The 22,048-nt window shown below is 33.5% G+C and overlaps 3 protein-coding genes across 3 annotated transcripts; 2 read left to right on the top strand and 1 right to left on the bottom strand.

The window, feature by feature from the left end:
* Positions 1,056-2,324, bottom strand: LOC105168661. The gene has a single exon (XM_011088794.1). The coding sequence runs from the start codon at positions 2,322-2,324 to the stop codon at positions 1,056-1,058; it is 1,269 nt and encodes a 422-aa protein (XP_011087096.1).
* Positions 8,626-9,416, top strand: LOC105168662. Its single transcript, XM_011088795.1, has 2 exons — positions 8,626-8,674; positions 8,764-9,416. The coding sequence occupies exons 1-2, from the start codon at positions 8,626-8,628 to the stop codon at positions 9,414-9,416; spliced, it is 702 nt and encodes a 233-aa protein (XP_011087097.1).
* Positions 13,788-17,756, top strand: LOC105168296 (protein DETOXIFICATION 30-like). The gene is made up of 8 exons (XM_011088319.2): positions 13,788-14,247; positions 14,681-15,222; positions 15,806-15,892; positions 16,438-16,494; positions 16,627-16,865; positions 16,956-17,074; positions 17,189-17,275; positions 17,379-17,756. The coding sequence occupies exons 1-8, from the start codon at positions 13,891-13,893 to the stop codon at positions 17,481-17,483; spliced, it is 1,593 nt and encodes a 530-aa protein (XP_011086621.1). The 5' UTR covers positions 13,788-13,890; the 3' UTR covers positions 17,484-17,756.

Below are 22,048 nucleotides of genomic sequence, written 5' to 3' on the forward strand. Positions count from 1 at the left end.
CGCGGCCGGGGGGGGGGGGAGGGGTGCACCAGGAGGTCCCCCCGAGCCCCGCTCGTGCCTCGAGTTGGTGCACCAGGTGGAGTGCGGCGCACCAGGCGATGTAACTCGAGCTCTCCTCAAGCTTAGCTTGAGTCTTCAAGTGTTGTGAGGAGGTGCTAATTTTTGCGTCACCTGGGTTTTGAACGCAGGTTAAAAGGGTGGTAAGTAGGAACTCCTCCTACCACTACACCATCAAATATTTTTTAACAATACTTGCTCTCATTTTTTATTGGTAGTGGTTATTCAGAATTTACTCATCTTTCGCGACAAACTCTTCCATTTATTTTGAGAAATTCGACGTCATCTTCAAGAGATGAGATTCCCCATAAACAATTCTTACATTTGGTAATGGAGCCCCCCCAAGATTTCGGAGAGGGTGAAGCGGCGCAATTTTTTTTAAGGCGTAGCCTCTTGGGGTGATTTCTTCACCATCCATTAGGTTGAACTTTTGGTAGAGAACTCGATAGTACTCCATATTGCCTCTAGTGATGTTTTTGCTCAAGCCCCATAGTTAGGTTTTTACCAACTTCGGACGGTGGGGGCAAAATTTTCCGATTCCAAGGCAAAATTTTCCGATTCCAATAATTTTTAAGAGGGGATGTTGCCTCAAAGGATACTTCATGTCCCGGAGTCGGTCTTTCACCAACTTCAAAGGGATGTAAAGTTTCCGGGGCGACATTATTAACGAGGATCTCAATGAAAGTTCCATTTAGGGGGTCCCGGGGCAATAGCGACTTTTGTCTATATGACAATGACGATTTTTGCCTCTAGGGTCCTCGTGAAACTTCAAGGATCTCTATGTCTAAGTTTGTTTTGTTTGTTGGGACGACGACAAGAAAACCAACTTCATTACTCAAAATTTGGAATACAAAGTTTTTCGGAAAATCAAAAGGGGATAAGGATATGTCGAGCTACTACTCGAGTTTTCTCCTATTACAAGTGACTAGCCAAAAAATAATTTTTTCCGCTACGTGAACTTTGAGTTCCTCCTTCATGGCTTGTTGATCTTTTTGAGGTCACGGGATGACTCCTGCGGTGGGATAGTTATCGTCACGAGGAGTTCGCACATTCGGCCCACGGTCAAATTGGCGTCCTTGTGCATAGTGGTTGACATATTCCTTTAAGTATCCCTGCTGGATCAATTTTTCTATCTCATTCTTCAGGTGATGGCATTCCTCCATCATGTGTCCCCTGTCTCGGTGAAAATGACAATATTTGTCGGATTTAAATCTCTTGGGGTTATCTTTCATCTTTGCCGGCCATTGACTGATTATCCCTTGTTGTTCCGCCACCATTAATATCTCCCCCTTGGGAGCATTCAAAGGGGTATAGTGAGCAAACCCCGCCGGAGGTACATGCTTGCGTTCCTCTTTCTTTTTCGGCACTTTTTCCTCTTCCCGACCCTTCCTTTTGCCGCTAAGGGAAGGATCCAAAGCATTAGACTCCTCAATCCGGATGTATTTCTGGGAGCGCACGAGTAAGTCTTCCATGGTGCTAGGGGGCTTGCCGGCTATAGACTCTTTGAATCTTCCCGGTTGTAGATTCTGTTGGACAATACTGGCTAACAACTCTTGATTAACATGAGGAACCTCATGCACTGCATCTACGAACCTTTGCATGAAGTCTCTCAGAGTCTCGTCTTCCCTCTGACGAATAGTAAATAGATATGCCGCTGTTTTCGGGACTTTTTTGTTCATGGAGAAGTGGTGCAAAAAGCATTGAACCAACTGCTCGAGGCTGGAAATAGTTCCAGCGGGCAGTTGGTTAAACCAAGCCAACGCTCGTTTTGAGAGTGTAGTGCGGAAAACCTTACAATAGGCGGCATCACTCAGATCATACCAATCAATCTTGGCATAAAATTTGTCTAAGTGTTCTTGTGGGTCTCCCGTTCCATCATACTTCGATAGATTCGACACCTTGAGACCAGCTGGGAGCGCCTCTGCCCGAATGTTGGAGGCAAATGGGCTCCGTCTTGGAGGTGCCACAGCCAACAGCGAGTAGGAATCCTCGGCTCTTCGAGTTGGTGGGGGGGCGGAAGATTCTCGATTATGGAGATTCCGATCTTGAGTTTGTGCAACTTCGGGTCTGGAGATCCGACTGTTTACTTCCTCTCGCCTCTGCTCCTCCTCCTCGGGAGCCGAGGATAGTTCTCGACTTCTGCAAGGGGAAGGAGGGGGCGGGTTCACTGGTTGTTGCGCCACAAATTGGGCCACGGCTTGAGCCGCAGCTCGTGTAGACGCGTCTCGTATCAAGGTTAGCAAGGCCTCCTGTGTCAGCTGGATCATCGGTTCTTAGGGTGGAGCCTCCGGGGGGAGCACTCCGGTTGGGGGCACGGCCGAAAATTTTTTATGTGACGAGGGGAGTCCCCCATTGAGGGGTGTTTGCTGGTGCGTTAGGGGGGTTACCTCCTGAGCAACTGGCTGTTCGCCAGGGGGGTTCTGTTCCATTCCGTTTCTCGCGTTTAGATCGTGTACGTCACGGATTGCATTTAGATCGTGTACGTCACGGGCTCGGGACCTGGTGTGCATGCTCAACGTCGAGGTGAAATTTGTTCCCACAGACGGCGCCAATGATGTGGTCGAGATTTTTTGCTAAGGAATAAATTGGGATTTTACCACGACGGAATTTTACACCAGGTGAAATATAGTTTCTGCAAAATGTGTAATCCTCAAGAAGGAGGGGTCTTGTCAATGAGTAGTAGTCTTGGATTAAAAATTAGTATTTTGGTATTTATAGGGGTGTTGGAAATTATATGGTGTGATAGGTTTTATGTACTTATGGTGTGCCTCCTATATATCCAATTACTCTTTTGCCCTTATAATTTTATATATTTTTTTACTAATGTATATCATATGGATTTATTTATTTAACTATTTATAAATATAATTATTATTTTATTTAATATATTTAGTTTAAATATATAAAAGACTTATTATTGTATTGATAGTTTCAAATTAAAGAGTACATTCAAATAAAATAAGTATATAAATTATTATAAAACTTAACTGTACTCATTTTTCAAACGAGTTATATTTGGATTGATGGATTTAGATGGTATGAAAAATATAGAGAAAACATTACAAAAAAAAAATAATTTTTTCCATTAAATCAATACTACGAACTATAACAAAACAAAATCAATGAAAAATTTAAATTTCTATCACGATTAATTAATATTTTTCATGATTTTAGCTCTAATTTAACTAATTTTCACCTCACTTGCATAAACATCGAGTAATGAGCGATGCACAATCATAATTAGTTTGTATTTACCATGGTTTTCTTTTTCTTCTTTTGACTACCAATTAATTATAGTAAAAAATTATATTTTATTAGACTATGATAATTAGTATTGATTTGCTCTGATGTTTAGTCGCAGTGTTTTCATATTTTTTACTACCTAAAGAATGCTAATATTCACACACACACACACACATATATATATATATATATATCATTACAATACGTCAAATTTTACCATGTGAAAATGAGTTGGACAAGACATAAGTGGAATTTAGTGTCCAAAAGGTGAAAAGGATATGAATCCCACTTTAATGAGTAAGAGCCACTTACGGCGAGAGATGAATTTGTTTCAATTCTCTAAGGTTCCATCAAAAATATAAAAAACTGTAAATTTGTTTTCATTTACTATGTCGATTGGAAAGTTCTATAATTTGATATGACATTTATTGTTTTAGATACATTTTTAGTTTAATTCACATATATATATATATATATAATTCAGCAAAGATGTTTTATGATTGTAGACTTTGATAATAATACTTTATATTTACTACAACAAAATATAATATTAATGATAAAATAATAAGTACAATGTAAAATTTTCACTAAAAATATATATTAAATGATAATAATTTTTATCTTGTCACTATATAAATTATTAATAATAAAAATTCTGCATATAGTTGCACTACAAAAAAAAAGCCTTATTGGGACAGATTTCTGGGACGGCTAACACATGTCCAAAATCCGACCCAATTGGGACGACTTCATATGAAATTGGAACGGAATGTCTCGTTCTAATATTCACTGTCCTAAAATAACAAGGTCGTCCGAACATCCGTCCCAAAATAGACAAAAAGTTAGTAATCGTCCAAAAGCGTCCCAAATGTTGTTCCAAGATTTTGGTCGGTAATAGTTTGGGACGATATTTGTGACGATGGCAAAATTGTTCCACATTTGGGACAACCTGAAGATGTCCAATTTTCTAATAGAATATTCTCCAAAATGTCATCCCAACAAGCCAGCCATAATTCCATACACCACAATTTCAACAATTAAATTTTAACAGCCACTTTGTGTCATCCTAAATTTAATATTTTGTACTTATTTTGGAAAAATAAATTCAAACATTTGGGATGAAAATTGGAACAGAGTCGTCCCAAAGACCATCCCAATAGTTTTTAAATTCCCGCGACAACCTAAAAATCTCGAAAAATTCAAATTCAAATTAAATTCAATTTTCGCAAACCATCCCAAAATTGTCCAAAAGTGCGTCCTAAAATCAATCCGAGGGGTAAAAATTTCAAAAATCCCAAAAATTTAGGACTGCATTTGGGACGGAGTTTGGGACAGTTGTTCATCTCCCGTCCCAAAGTCTCTCCTAACGTGGCATCCCATTTCGTCCTTAAATAATAGTCTAATTTTTCAAATACGATATATTGATGTCCGTAATCTAGATTGGCTTGAAATTTCAAGTAATATAACATCAATGTGATCATATCTAGTGGTCGAATCTAAAATTGGTTGCTTCCATCGAATAATTTACTATAATGATGGTTGAATACAAAAGCAGTTTTATAAGTATCAACATTGAATTATCATATTCCTTCTTAGTAAACATATGATATAATTTTTTTAATTTCTATGAAATTCAATTGAGTTGTAATACAAATATTAATAATTAATTTACACAATTCGGTGTAGTACATGTATTTTTTTATGATTTTTTCTAATTTTTTAAATTGATAAATAATTTTAATAAATTATTTTGGGACGAAATTTAGGATGATTCCATTATATTTCGGATGGATATTGTTAAATATGACATCATTTTGTTAAGTTACTATCTTTGAATAACAACTACTAATGTCATTCGAAAATACTAATAAAGAATTTGAATTTAGACCCCAAATCCCTAAACTCATTTCCCTTTTCACCACATTTCTGTCCGGAAAACCGCATCTCTCACTCTGCTCAAACATCTGGTAATTTTTTTAAAAAAAAACTTATAACGAAGTCTTTACCGATTGATGTTTTGATCTATTTTACGCTACTGGTACAACAACTTTCTGCTAAATTCCAGTTAAATATCTTATTTTAGAACACTGTTTTGGGAGAAAGCAGGGCTGAGTCTTTTGTATGGTTTTCAAGGCATTGACATTAGATACCGCTCGCCCGTGGACCAGAGACTACAGAGCATCGACATCCAATGCTGCCTCACTGCCCAAACCTCCCGTCTCAACGCAGCTTCAGAAAATCAAACTTATGTTGAACATGCTCTTTAACAAGATGGGGATCTAGATGTTGCGCTCCGACAAGCCACAGGCTGCTAATACCCCAATTGAGGAGTCCACACAGCAGCAAAACGAAGAAGCTGCAAATCCTCAGCCAACCGACCAGCATTCGCCCTAGTCATTACATTAGGATTTAAATTTTAATACTTTTTTTTTTTGAAATTAGAATTGTTAACTATATACTTTGGATCTAAATTATTCGGCTAATTTTAATTTCTTTCATATGAAAAATATTGTCTTCAAACATAAATTTAATATAGTAAAATTTTGCCCAACAAAAAAATATAAAAATAAAAAAGAATTTTTTTAAAAAATTTAAATAAACACAGGGATGGAATTTGGGACGAAATACAAAAAGAAAAAAAAAAAACACGTCCTAAAAGCCATCCAAAACACTGTCCCAAAATCGTTCAAAAAATACTACGTCTGATTTAAAAGTTACATCCCAAATCGAACTTATATTTTAATTAAAAGTCCCAAATGGAATTTGGGGAGACATTCCGTCCCAAATAAAAAAAGAAAATATGTCGGCAAGGTTGTACCAAACGTCGTCACAAACTGGCCGTAAGGCGGTCCCAAACTTATATTTCAATTATTCGTCCTTTTGACGGATTTTGGGACGGCTTTTGTTGTCGTCCCAAATTGTGGGACGACTTCAACAAACCTTCCGAAAGTCGTCCGCAATTTTTTTCAATAGGGTATTTCGAATGGACATCGTTTCATCCCAAAACCGTCATAAATGCCATCCCAAAAATAAAATAGGACTTCAATCCATTTCGAAATTCGTCCCAAACAACCGTTCTGATAAAATCTATTTTTTGTAGTGTTACTAAAAATAATTAATGGCACATCTACAGTAACAACATTATTTGTTATCAATAGATTTCATTATATATCCAATTATCTAATCCCAACTTTATGCATGATTTTTTATTACTAACTTTATTAACAAAAGCTTTTACAAAATAATACTTACTATTAAAACCACAAAATTTATTATTATGACAAGATAAAAGTTGTTGTAACTAAATAATAATTATAAGATCTTCAATTTCATATATACATATTATATTAAAATATATATATATATTTGAAAGGGATACAAAAGAGAATTATGTATTTTTTTTCTTTATATTCTACGTTTATATATAAACATATGCATCAAATACACAAAAATTATAGGTGGTTTTATTCAACCAATGGAATAATATTCAACTTATATATGAATTATAGGTGGTTTTATTCAACCAATGGAATAATATTGAATTTATATATGTCTGTTTGTTAACTAATTGGTTGAAAATAATAGCCGTCCCTAACCATTGATTACATTACCGGTCATGAATATATATGAGGACCGTCAGTTCATGGTCCCTAGCAGTAATTTAAACTATATATATATATATGTATGTATATATATATATGTATATATATATATTTATTTTTTGACGTTTCATTTTGTAATTTTCAAAGTCTACCCATCGATCCTTTTGATATGCGTCTCTCGTAAACTTAATATAAAATTATAATATACTAGTTATGTATTTTTACAAATTGCTTAGATAATTTCTTCCGTCAAATAATTTTTCGTACAAGCTTCGAAGAATATAAGATGATAAATTCTTAACGGACGGAATAGGTCTAATGAAATTTTTGGGTAAACTAGATTAACATCCCTAAAGTTAGATCAAATTATACAAACAGTTCCTGTGTTTTATAAAATTACAGCTACACCTCTTGAGGGGGGTTAGTGTAATATTTTCAGAGGGTGTTTTTGTAAATTTTTCATTTAAATAGGGAGTGCAGTTGTATTTGCAACTATAACCTCAAAGGGTGTAACTGTAATTTTATAAAAAATTGGAGGTATTTGTATATTTTAGCCTAATCTCAAAGGGTGTCCATGTAATTTGCCCAATTATATATATTAATCTTTGGAGGGTTGATGTTAATCTTGAATATTATCGCATGTTAAAACAATGAGTAATTGCTTAATTGTATTACAATATTAGATTTCAAAAAATGAATTATAATATTTGTGATGCAAAATATTCGTGATATTTACTAAAATTTCCATTCTAGTGGTTGAAATTTTTGCACTTTTATCGAATATAACAGTATAACACATTACGACCACAATAAGTATGAATCCAGTATGACTATATATTGTGAACATAATTTTAATTGTGAGAAATTAAAAACATATATATCAAATTAATAATTATTCATCATTAATTTATGATCTCAAAATTATATTTCTGATAATACATAATTGTATCATGCATACATATTTTCTTGTATTTTCAAACATATACATATAGGATTTTTTTTTAGTAAGAACGATGAACTATTATTAATTGAATTGATTATAATTATTCTTGTCAAATATCGATCATTTCAATAATCATACTCTGATCAATAATATCATATAAATAAAATATAATCTATACCTACCATTACAGTAAAAACAACACCTACTATTAATAGACTTCCCACACATAAGGCGGGGTTCGAATCCATGATCTGTAAGAAAAACTTAACACCTTTAGTTTAACATTAAGTTGGTGTTTGAAGAAAGAATTGTAAGTTGAGCTGTAACAAAATTTGAGTATTTGAAAACAAAAGTGGAAAGTAAAAAGAGTTAGCTTAATAAAGTAGTTGAAAACTGCTTATACCTTTTGATTTAAATTAAATTATTTTAAACATGTCAAAAACTAAAATTATAAATAAAAAATACACTTTAAAATTTATTTTCAATAATAAAATTAGGGAAATTGCAATTTTCGTCCAGTTTTTTAGGGGCGGTGGCGTTTCCAGTCCAGGTCTATTCTAAAATAGAATTGTAGAACAGTAATTAAAAAAAATTGGCAATTTTAGGACAAATTACCCTAAATCAGCCGGAACAGTAATTAAAAAAAATTGGCAATTTTAGGACAAATTACCCTAAATCAGCCGGAATTGTGCACGTTTGGGCACGTGAGTGTATGAAAATTGGGGGAAGCATACGTGCCCGGTTAAATAGATCACGTGTAAAAAAAAAGAGGGAGGCAACATGACGTGGCAAGCTGACGTGGAAAAAAAGGCCACGTCAGCTTGCCAACGTGGAAAGTTCTGGAGGGAAAACAGAGGGCACGTCTTGCTTCCCTCAAATCCCTCTTGTCCGAAATCTCGGATTCCCCTCACTGGTCAGAAAACCCTCTTCTGCCTCCACTTCTGCTGGCCTTGCTCTCCACCCTCCGCCGAGTCGAGACCCTCTGCCAGCACTGCTCCGACGCTTCTTTCAGTCGCGGGAAGCTGTTGATGCAATCCGACCTTGATATGGCTGCCGGTTGGTTGTCGAAGCAGATTAACGATCTCGAGCTCTTACTTCGCTCCGGCGTTCTCCACCAGTCCACCGCCATTGTTCTCTCTCGCCCCAATCCGAGTTCCTCGAAAGAGGAACTAACGTTTTTCATCAAAGACCTCTTCACTAGGCTCCAGATCGGTGGGCTGGAGTTCAAGCGGAAGGGCTTGGAGTCGTTAATTCAGCTTCTATCGGATGACGATAAGTCTGCCGCTCTTGTCGCGAAAGAAGGGAATGTGGGCTGCTTGATTTCTCTGCTCGATCTAAATGCTCATGATTCCCTCAGAGAACTGGCGGTTCACGCAGTTTCCTTGCTCGTTTCCTCCGGCGATTTGCCGCGGAAAATTGTTTTTGAGGAGGGGGCTCTTGGCCCCTTGTTGAGAATTATCGACTACAGCTCAGCACCGATAAAGGAAAAGGCCTCCATAGCTGTGGAGTCCATCACTGCTGATCCCGATAAAGGAAAAGGCCTCCATAGCTGTGGAGTCCATCACTGCTGATCCCGATAAAGGAAAAGGCCTCCTTACTCTGTAAAAGAGGTGAGAAGACGACGGCACGTGAGAAAGACGTGCCCTCTGTTTTCCCTCCAAAACTTTCCACGTTGGCAAGCTGACGTGGCCTTTTTTCCACGTCAGCTTGCCACGTCATGTTGCCCCCCCTTTTTTTTTTACACGTAATCTATTTAACCGGCCACGTATGCTTCCCCCAATTTTCAGACGCTCACGTGACCCAAACATGCACAATTCCGGCTGATTTAGGGTAATTTGTCCTAAAATTGCCAATTTTTTTTAATTACTGTTCTACAATTCTATTTTGGAATAGATCTGGACTGAAAACGCCACCGCCTCTAAGAAACTGGACGAAAATTACAATTTGCCCATAAAATTATAAGCATTTATCTTAAGTCATTGCAAGCACCACTACACTTTAAAAAAAAAAAAAAAAAAAAAACCTTGATTTTGATTGATGCATTAATTTACATGATTAAGTAAATATTTCAATAAATTGATTGATACATCATATAATTACAAACTATGAAATAAATTATAACAAACTCACTTTAACAAATACCGATAGAATTCAAGCTTATGATTTCGAATTAGTTCATGTTACTTCAACCTTAAAAACTAGGGTTAATTACACTTCCTCTCCTTCTCCACTCCCAAATTTGGCGTAATTATATGTAGGCTTCTTGTAGTTTGAAAAATGACATCTAACACTCTGAGATTTGCTTTCATCTAACAAATAAGTCATTCCGTTAGTCAAAGTTCACCTAGTTTGTTGATATTAATAAAAAAATTAGAAAAATAATTTATATTTACCGTCATTTGACCTGCAATAAGTCAGTATTAAGTTAATTTAGGGTAAATATGAATTGTCATTCAATTGTTTTATTAATATCAGCAAATTCAGTAAAATCTAACTAATGGAGAAATTTATTTGTTAGATAGAAACAAATTTAAAAAGTATTAAATATAATTTGCTAGATCATAAAATAATTAACATGTAATTACACTAAATTTCACATAAAGATGATGAAATTATCTCTACCAACTATGCTAAGACATCATGTGCTCTTTCTTACCTTGACGAGCGTGCATACATATTGAAAGGAGGTCTGTGCAAGGCCCTGAGTCCATGTGACCTCTGCCTTACATAATTAGACTAGTTTATAGGCAAATTGTGGGTTGATTCCAAAGCCTCACGGTCTATAAAAACTTTATTTTTTTTATTGGATTCAGTAAAATCATTTTGAATTCCATGGAGTAATGAGTAATCTAATATATTATTTTATAAATTTATGTATGAAATATTAATTTGACACACTTTACATACATATATATTAACGTAAATTACAATTAATTTCCTTAAAGTTTGATATAATTACAAATATCTTTTCATTATTTAAAAATTACGAATATTCTTTAATGGTCGTCTAATAATTAGCCCAATACATTAATTTTTATTAAGTTTCCACCTATTTTTGTGATAAATTGAATAAATTCTTGATGAACTATAAATTATTATTTTACTTATTTTTTAAAATTCTTTATGTGCTTCTTGTTTTGAGTTATTGATATATTAAATCCATTTTGAATTTATATATATTGGATAATGTAATAAATTACGTATTATTAGAAAAGCTGATAAATTTAGAAATTAAAGCATTGTTTCCAATTTGACGTTCTACAATTATTAAAAAGAGTTGAACAAATCACAGTCTTGAAAATACAGTTGCATTTTTATATATTTAATTGAGACCAATCAAATTGAAGTTGTAGTTATTCACTGCAACAAAAAATACGGTTCCTTCAATATAATTACGTACGAGTGATGTGTACTTTTCTAAATATTCCCCTTAATTTGTTGGGATAATTGTACCACTTTTTCTCATGTTTGATATAACTATACGTAATTTTTTTATAATTTAAAAAATTATATTTAGTACTCTTGAGATTTTTTACTATCTAAATAAATAAATCGTTCCATTAATCAAAATTCAACACCAAATTTGTTGGTTTTAGCAAAAAAAACAATTAAACGAGAATATATATTTATTCTCTATTAACTTATTACCAACTTATTGCATGTCAAACAAATTTTTTCTAGCCAAACAACTCTTGTAAATTTTTACACGCTAATGCATGTGATGATGTATACTTTCACCCTTATAAGTAACTTTGATCAGAAAAGAGTTGTTTGACATGCAATAAAATAAGTCAATCAAGAATAATGAATTTTCATTCAACGATTTTACAAATTTCATGAATTTTACAAATGAAGGGATCTATTTATAATTAAAAAACAAACATAATGGGCGTTAATTGTAATTTCCAGACAATATAATTTACGTATTAAATTTTGGAAAAAAAAAAACACGATGCATTACGTTACATTGTAATGATTAGGAATTCGTACATGATCATAATGAATTTGGATAGCTAATTAGGTCAATCTTAGGAAGATTGGACTTAGAATATTCCTGTGATTAATTTTCCACATTCACATTGACAACTTCCGAAATTACAAAAACATGTCCTATGTGGTCAAATAAAATCAAACTAGGCTCGGTTTATAATTTTATCCCAAAGAAATTAGTAAGAGTCAGACACAAACGTTTCTCCAAGATATAGTTTTAATATTCGAAAATTTTTAGTTCAAATCAAATTTTAATTAGACTTACATAAGTCGCGTAATAAATATAATATATCTATTATCTAATTAATGTAAAATCCAAAAAAAAATTTAATCATGCAACTACTATGTTATATTTGATGTTTGATTAATTCAATTCAAACAGACAAAAATTTTCCTCTGACTTTCTTATATTTTAATCACGAATTGTGTAATAATTTTGAGCTTACGTTGACTGAGGTCAAGATGCAAAATCAGGTTCAAATACGGCATCTGGTGGAGTAATAATTAATAACAAGATATGATTAATTAAATTGAATTAAATTAATTACATAAGTAGGGACCAAAACACGTGAATAGCCACACCATCAAGGTAAGATTGATACAAGTTCGGCATGTAACTTTTTTCTATAAAATAACGAAAGGTAATTTATTCCAATGATGTTTTAGTTTTGTGGTTAGGATTTAGATTGAGATTTTACGAACAAGTTCGAGATCATGAGTTCGAGTCACTTCAAATGTATGAGTATTTATCTCACTTTATGTGAATTATTGTAATTTATTTGTCCTTAGTTATTTGCTGAATCGATGTGATTCGTCTACTAATTTTGGTTATGATGTATTAGTTGAATAGATGTATTACTGAAATAATAAAAAATAATTTATATTTTGTCTTTTATGCTTTCTGTCTAAATTGTTCTTTTTGATACTTTATCAACCAAAATACATGAAATTTACAGTTTGTTGTGTAAAATCACTTTCTTATAGTTAATTTCATTAAAAAAAATGATCACATACATGTCATTTGTTATTTTGAACGGAATAAAAACGTCAATTCTAAAATATTTTTTTTAGATGTATTCATTTTATAGCCTTTGGAGTGACGAATTTATCCAAAAATAATTTCTAAAAAATTAATGTTTCAACTCTTAAAAAAATAACATGTGATGCACATGTAATCGCTTTTCCACCGCAAAATGATTATGGACAGGTACAGGTGAAAATGTATAAAAAGCATCCCAGGTGAAATGTTATAAGTGTAAATTGTAAATTTGGTATACTTTGGATGGTAAAGTGTAATTTAATCACACAAATAATAAATTAAGTAGAAAAATACAAATAATTTGCTTGTAATATTAAAAATGTGCAAATTATTCATTATAAAAAAAAAATAACAATTTACGACTTTGTATTTTTAAAAATACAGCAATTTAATCTATGTAATTTTAAAATAAAATAATTTATTTCCTTAAATAGGGAGCTAAATTATTATTTTTTTTATAAAAAAATTTAATCATTTACAATATCACATACATATAAATTACATTAAACTTGATGAATTAATCTTTACTCAAAGCTATTTTTTTGTAGAAAAAGGGTAATGATTAGTGGGGCTCCTGAGGTGGGCATTGGCTTGGCATTCACCGCGTTCACATTCACATTCACATACACATTCACATTACGCGTCGGTCTTGAGAGCACATGTTGAATTAGACCTTTGTTCTGGCTCTGAATGATAATTAGGTCCCCCCGATAACCGTGTTTCAAAACATGTGTTCTTACAATTTTTATCTTTAAAACGTCAGCGCGTCTTTTGACGCAAAATATTTTATTGCAGGTAAGAAAACAGTAGGGATTTGGAAGGGCTGCCCAATTTGTACACTCGTTTCTTTTGCTTCCTGGTTCGTCGCTTTGTGTACGACAGCTCACTCCCTCACAATAAATACCCCTCGAACCCCCTTTCTTCTGCAACTTCCAGCCTTCTCTCTTTCTCTCTCTTCTTCTCTCTCTCTCTCAATCTTTGAGTGTGTGTGAGTGTGAGTGCGTGTAGGAGCAGGCATGGAGGATAATTCAAAGCAGCCACTTCTTGTACACGAGGAAGAAGACCAAGTCCCGGATCTTATCTCCGTGCCGAGGTACTCGTTCCAGAGGCTATCGAACTTGTCGTTCTTCTCGTCGTTCGTCGCCGACGAAGATGACATTGCTCCGATCGAGAGCTTTGGTGGGTTTATGTCAGCGTTCAAGGAGGAGTCGGGCAAGCTCTGGTACTTGGCGGGCCCAGCTATTTTCAGCTCCGTTGCCCAGTACGCACTCGGTGCCATGACTCAGACCTTCGCGGGACATGTCGGGACCCTTGACCTTGCCGCCTTCTCCATCGAGAACTCTGTCATCGCCGGTTTATCTCTCGGCGTTATGGTACGTATATGTAACCTTTTCCCTCTACTGTGTTGCTCTTGTTTTAACAGGTTTTGGGTGATTACGTCCTTCGGACATTTAATTCTTGAGATAATCATAATTAGATCAATGTTTTGTAATACCTGGAAACTTGAAGCATATGTGGTAATGATGTACCCTCCTTTTGGTTCAAGAGGGATATTCGTTTAAAGCGTGAATCGGTTCCACAAACATGTGCATACTTTTTGTGTGAGTTGAAAGAAAAAACCCTTTTTCGATTCAAGTTTTTATTCAACTTCTGCAAGTCTATTTAATATAATATATATATTCTGTGTACAAAATAATTGGATTAAAAATGGAAAATTCAGTGGGTCGTTTGTATACGTGTTACCTTTCTAGTATATTCTGTTTGCTTTCTTGAACTGGGTTTGAATTGGATGAGTATGTGGAGCAGCTGGGAATGGGAAGCGCGGTAGAAACCCTCTGCGGACAGGCCTTCGGGGCCGGGCAGCTGGACATGCTGGGCGTCTATTTGCAGAGATCATGGATCATCCTCCTCGCCACCGCATTCGTCATGATGTTTCTCTACATCTTCGCATTACCATTCTTGCTAGTAATCGGGCAGACGCCAAGCATCTCGCGGACCGCCGGAAAGTTTGCCATCTGGATGATTCCTCAGCTCTTTGCCTACGCCTTGAATTTCCCGACGGCCAAGTTCTTGCAGGCCCAGAGTAAAATCTTGGCCATGGCCGTGATCTCCGCGGTGGCGTTGGTGTTGCACATACTCTTCAGCTGGTTGCTGATGCTGAAACTCGGGTGGGGGATGGCCGCCGGCGCGGCGGTGCTGGACGCTTCTTGGTGGTTCATCGTCATAGCCCAAGTGATTTACATATTCAGCGGGACATGTGGTAAAGCGTGGCCTGGATTTACCTTGAGGTCATTTCAAAACATCTGGGGTTTTGTGAGACTGTCTCTTGCATCAGCCGTTATGTTGTGGTAAGTAGATTGTCGCATGATGTTCTTGTCAATTCTTAAATTCTTACTAATCCAGGGAACATAATAATTAACAAAACCATTTTCGTGTGAAATTCTTACATTTTGCGACTATACTTTTGAGGATTCTCTTTAACTCATGCACCCTTTTAATCTTGAATTCCGTGTTTCATATAAACTTGTCTATTCTTCAAGTATTTTTTACATGGATCGAGTACCAAAATATCACTACTTGCTGCTTATTATATAACTTTTGTAGTTAGATTTATAATATACTGATATGATATGATATATAATATTAATAATTTTATTGTCCACTCGTATAAAAAAAATCAATCACCGATTATTATCTTTTTATACCGTTTTCATATAAAGATATATTCATTAAAGATATAACTCAAATTATTTGTAAGCATAAAATAAAAGATTAATTTGATATTTAGGAATGTTTGTGGTTTCTATTGCCATAGGAACCGAGAGATGGTTGTTTAGTGTCACCCCCCAATTATTTATCATTGAAAAGGACAGTTTTGTTTCTACAGGGACGAGGGTGTAATTAATTAAACTCTACTTCTTATGTTTACAGCTTGGAAACCTGGTACTTCATGGCATTGGTCCTCTTTGCTGGATATCTCAAGAACGCAGAAGTTGCTGTAGCTGCTTTGTCTGTATGGTAAGTAGTGGTGGGGCCATCTTTACATCTATTCATTAATGGCCGTTGATTTGGCAGTAGAATTTTTTAATCTTATGAGCCTGAACTAATAGGAAATTCTAGTACATACCATCGGTCGAATTTGAACCAATCATATAGCAAGCGTAATACACTTATTGTATGATTGATGTATAATTTAAAAAAAGTAACCAATCATATAATAAATATGATGTACTTGTTTTGTAATTAATTTGATTTGACCAAATATGATGGAACAACAATTTTGTGTGAATTACTTGACATGGTCCAAATTAAAGATGTTGGACCACTTCACATCTAACCTAGACTGCGACAAGAAAAATACAGTTGGGTGCTTTTGTTTTATTGTCACACTTATTGAGTGGAATTTAATTATTTTATTGTCGTCTCGAATAGGATTAGTTTTATCTGTATTTTGAAATAAGTAATAATTTTAACTTTTCAATCTGATCATTGTGAACCAACTGTGTGTTTTTTATATACTGATCCGTGCAAGAATCTCACGAAACATCTATGAACTTTTGCAGCACGAACATACTAGGATTGACAAACACTATTGCAGTCGGATTCAACGCAGCAATAAGGTAATGCCGTTTTTCATACACATGAATTAATATTATGATTACATACGAATATTTTTTTTTGATATAATTAGTTACGTAATAAGATATATTAATTTCTCAAGACAATTTTCTTCTTTATTTACGATCGTGCAGTGTAAGAGTGTCGAACGAATTGGGAGCATCTCATCCAAGAACTGCTAAATTCTCAGTGGTGGTGATGGTGATATCGGTGTTCTTGATTGCCCTCATGAGTTCTGTCATCCTCCTCGTCTTTCAAGATGAATACCCTTCTTTATTCTCCGACAGCCCTGATGTCAAAGAAGTCGTATATGAACTCACACCTCTCCTCGCCTTCTCCATTGTTGTTAACAGCATTCAGCCGGCCCTGTCAGGTTAATTTTACTCCTCATTCATCATCTCAACATCGTACCTCAGTCTTGACTTACAAACGGGCAAGAAATTAACGTTTTTGCTTAATGCAGGAGTGGCGATCGGAGCCGGATGGCAAGGTTTGATTGCCAAAGTCAACATCCTGTCCTACTATGCATTCGGTGTTCCCCTCGGTCTCGTGATGGGCTATAAACTCGACATGGGAGTCAAAGTAAGCACACATTCTATGTGTATAAATAATTTGAGATTAAATAATTCTATGTTGAAACTATAATTTATTTTATTTTTACAAATATTAATTGCTACTATTGGATCTTACTTCCAGGGCATATGGTACGGAATGGTAGCAGGAACAGTTGTACAAACATTGGTCCTCTTTTGGATTGTTTACAGAACTGACTGGAACAAAGAGGTATTTTTGTTTAAAAAAAGAAAATCACCCCCCAATTTGACATTTTTTTTTAAAAATTAATTCCTTTACTTATTTAAAAATCCGAGTTTAAATTTTATTGCAGGCGTCGATTGCTGCTAGAAGGATCAAATACTGGAGAGGGGAGACAGAAGCTGCTAAAGCGAAGGACGTCGAGAAAGTTGCAAATCAAACAGAAGAAGTTCAATGAAATTTACGGGGCTGCAACTTTCGACGAAATTTTTTATTTTTTCCTTTTTTTGGTAATTAAAAAGATAGTGAAGAGGGGGTGTGATGGATGATGCATTGGATGTTAGTTCTTGGCGCTGTATGTTGTGAATGAGTGATCGATGGGGATGGATGTGCCTCATCATAGTGATGAGTTTGTACATGTTATGGGTTATAAACCATTTGCTCACATTTCAATTTTCGTGTTCTTACCTTTGCTAAATAGTGTAATAAATTAAGTCAACTTACCTTTGTATTTCGTCCAGCATCGACTAAAATTTATTACTTGTTAAACGATTATTTCATTTAAAATTTTAAAATTGTCAGTAAAATATATCAAATATCTCTTTTCTAACAGAACAAATTTTTAAATATGATGATCGTTTAATAAAATATTAACTGATAATTTAAAATTATCATTAAATTTTATATATTAAGTGATGATAATATTTATATATTTATCACTATACAGTAAATAACAAGAATTATATATAAATTTATTATTGTAAATAATTGACGACAGCACAATTTGATGACATTAATTATTCGTTGTCGCTAGTCCGTCACTATAAACGGGTCACTAGTTGTCTTTAAACAAATTTATTAATAATTTATTATTGCGATAAAATAAAAATTGTTATCACGAAATATATATAGTAAAAATAACAATAATAAAATTGTCACTTAAACTTTTCTTTTTCTTTATCGGTAATTCGCTCTTGTTTTGTTATGAAAAACAGGAAATATGGAACAACACAATTATAGGCCACATTATTATGACAGGAAGCTGATCATCCGTTGGGTGTGGGGCAAAATGGTTCACCAGCTTCGGCTGTCTTACAGATACGCAGCAGCACAATCAAGATTTTCTCTTAATTGCTTCATTCCGATGTATGGCCCATCGCAAACTGAAAGCAACCACATCGAGGGTTGGATTTAAGGTCGCTATAGATATTCTTAATGTTTGAAGGTGTGGTCGGAATCATATTGCTAATATCATTTATTTCTCATCCTTTCATATCCCTTTCACAGATAAGCCAAATGTCTGTCGGCTTAGTTGTAATGACGGATAGAGAATTAATAATATATTTAGATAGAAATATTTAGTAATTTTTTATATTAGTTAGAATGATGTACGTAGTCATTAGAATTTCTTAAATTTTTAACTTTGCCTAGTCGAGTTCTGTTCTGTTATTAGATTATGTCTCTTTTATTGTACGTTTGTAAATATTTGGCCTAAATTCATTACTCGATACTTTCTCATTAATCAAAGAATATTTCTCTAGAAATCCTATATTTTAGCATAATTTATTAGTTTAGTTATGTCAAGTTTTAAGACAAGGCTGCAGAACAAACTAATATGTGTTTTATCATATCGTGGATAGTTTATAAGTAGGAAGGTAAGCGAGCTATCATTACCAAGACATCACTGTAATGAATGAGCATCACAAGAGAACGTGAGGGGAAAAGGGATCGGATGTGTATAACCCAAATACAGAAGTTAGCATGTCGCTTGTTTCCCTCCAACCCTAGAGATTTTATTATTCCATGGGACATTCATGACCAAATTATTTTGTCTGAAATCCATAAATATTTATTTTTTTTAATTAATGTAATAAAATTCTATTGTTATGTCTTATAATGTATGGAATATTAATTGAGAAAATAAAGTTCTGCAACCAACAACTTTTCTTCTTTCATTTATATACTTTTACGTATTTTGCTTATTTATAAATAAATAAAATTAAAAAAAATCTTATAAATACTGTATTTAAAAAAATTACACTCGGATATAGAATTGATGTATATCTAATTAACTACCCTAAACTAACTCCTCGAAACGAAAGGCCGGGGAGTTAAAGTTATGCGTCTAAAAAAATTCAAGGGGATGAAATTATAAATAAAATAAAAAAATAAAAATGCGACAGAGACAAAAATTGAATATAAATTTTTTCAAGGAGAATCAAAATTGGTCTTCCAATTTCTTGATAGAACTCAAATCTATGATCTAAAAATAGACGTCAGGAGATTGAAGGCAAACCATTTGCTCAGAAAAAATAATAAATCCAAATCTTTCTAATATTTAAATTTTGAATAGTTAGACTTATTACCAATGCATGCAAGTATGAAATTGATTTATACTAAATTGAGGTGTGTACGAATTATAAAATTCACGTTCATAAAGACTCTTCAATTGATTTTAGCCGTCGAATACAAAAATTTACAGAATACGATTTTTGTGGTTCTCAACGGATAGTATCTTAATTCAACTTAATCGTCAGAATTGAGGTTTATAAATAAGTTTGAGGTCATTAATTCAAATTTTATTGAACATGTGTAGGTATTTATCTCACCGTATGTGAATTGTTACCTCACTTCATTTGATTTTATTATAATTTATTTCATGATGATGCATTATTTAATTACTTAATTTATTATAATATTAATGTAAATCATATAATGATCGCTTCTATTTAAAAAAAAAAACTACTGTCCGTCATTGACCACAATTATATTAATTAGCCTGACTGAAGTTGGTTTTCTTCAGGCAATGGTGCCTGACAAGTTAAAAGATTAGGTTATGACTTTTTTATTTGTATTTATTTATTTTTAATAAATGAAGAAGAAACTACCACTTGAATAATAAATTACTTGAAATAATTAGTCAAAAGCACTTAAAAAATTCACTATTTGCAACAACATTTCGAGAAGACTTTTATAACTAAAGTTGCGATCGGTGTGACGATAGCCAGAGGACATCGTAACAGTACCGTGGGCAAAAAATAAAACAAATGAGGCAGTTTAAAAATAATGCATGAGGAGGTACATTTTCACTACTAAAAAAAATTTAGTAAAAATATTATTTGATATGCACTAAGATAGTATTTTGCCAATCACGGATAAATAAGTTCATTCAATTTTATCACATATATCCGTAAATTTCTTGAATTTTGATTGACGAATGGATCTGTTTTATTAAACTGAAACAAACACTACGAGTACTAAATGTAACTTTTCGAATAACGAAGATTTATGTATGATTATGCTAAATCTCGACAAAAAGTGGTATTATTATCCCTAAAATTTATGCAACATTGGTATGTGTATTCAAAATTGTTGTGGTTGTCAATGAATACTCATTGGTCATTGTCCATAAATATATTAGGATAATTACACTCTTCTCCTCCTGAGGTTTGATATAATTATACCTAGATTCTATATGGTTTGAGAAATTACATCTAGCACCTCTGATGTTTGTTTTCGTCTAACAAAGTAGTTCCTCCGTCAGTCAAAATTAACTAAATTTGCTGATATTAGCAGAAAAATTGAATGAAAATTGATATATACCCTTGATTGATTTATTACTGACTTATTATAGGTCAAATAATTTTTTTCGGACTACACTACTTTTATCACGACGAAGATATACCTCTACATATGCATTTATGTGTGAAGACGTATGAGGGTAGTTTGATCATAACAAAATTTATGTGACCTGCAATAAGTCAGTAATAAATCAATTAGGGGTAAATATAGATTTTTTTTTTAATTTTTTTGTTAATATCAGCAAATTTGGTGAATTTTAACTAACTGAGAGATTGATTTGTTAGACGGAAGTAAATCTCAAAAGTGTTTGATGTAAGTTTTTAAACCACAGGAGGTGTACGTATAATTACACCAAACATGAGATATTGTAATTATCCCAATATATTATGACATTGATTGCCGCCGATTTATTTTACAAATCTGTACTCCTTTTGTCTTGATATAACATCAAAAGTCTTTACACTTTTGACAATTTGATCCTATAAGAAAGGACGTTTTGGACTGTAAACTTTTTTACATAATTAATCAAAATATTTGAGAATTTCATTATTGCATGCACTAAAAAAAATGATTTAAGGTCAAAGGAGTCAGCCATTTGTTTCTAGATGTATGCAGTTGAGGTGTAATTAATTAAATTAATAAATAAATAATTTCACTACAAGAAATAAGATGTTATTGTCAATTACCTAGTTAAACAAAAATATTGTGGTGAATATTAATTATTCATGACTAAGCAACAAATATTACTTACTCGTTTTTACAAATAAGGTTAAAATTTTAGCCGTAATTAAAAACTATGACACATATTTTGACCACAATAAATGATGATTAATTAATCCTTGTCAAAACTCAAGTTTTTTTAATTGATTTTGTTTGACAGTGATAGATAATATTTATTTAATTTGATTTTTAAACGCGATTATTTATAATGTAATAATTTATTTTTTTTATAGTATTTATAATTAATAGACATTAGTTCTAATCCAGGTCACTTACGTAGATCGAGTCGTGTGCTGCATATGCCGAAGGTCGGGTCGCGATCGATCCTAAACCACTTGGAATGTGGATTCGGAGAACAAAGAAGTTCGTTAGACTTGTTGGAAAGCCCCATCAACTAAGGCCCTCCGATGCTTAAGTTAGTATAAGGTGAGGTCAAAAGCAATCTAAAAGGTTTATTGTAGTCGAATAAGCAATAAATACAACGTACCATAAATGCTTTCA

This window comes from Sesamum indicum, linkage group LG8 (assembly GCF_000512975.1).
Source record: "Sesamum indicum cultivar Zhongzhi No. 13 linkage group LG8, S_indicum_v1.0, whole genome shotgun sequence".
NCBI lineage: Eukaryota > Viridiplantae > Streptophyta > Magnoliopsida > Lamiales > Pedaliaceae > Sesamum > Sesamum indicum.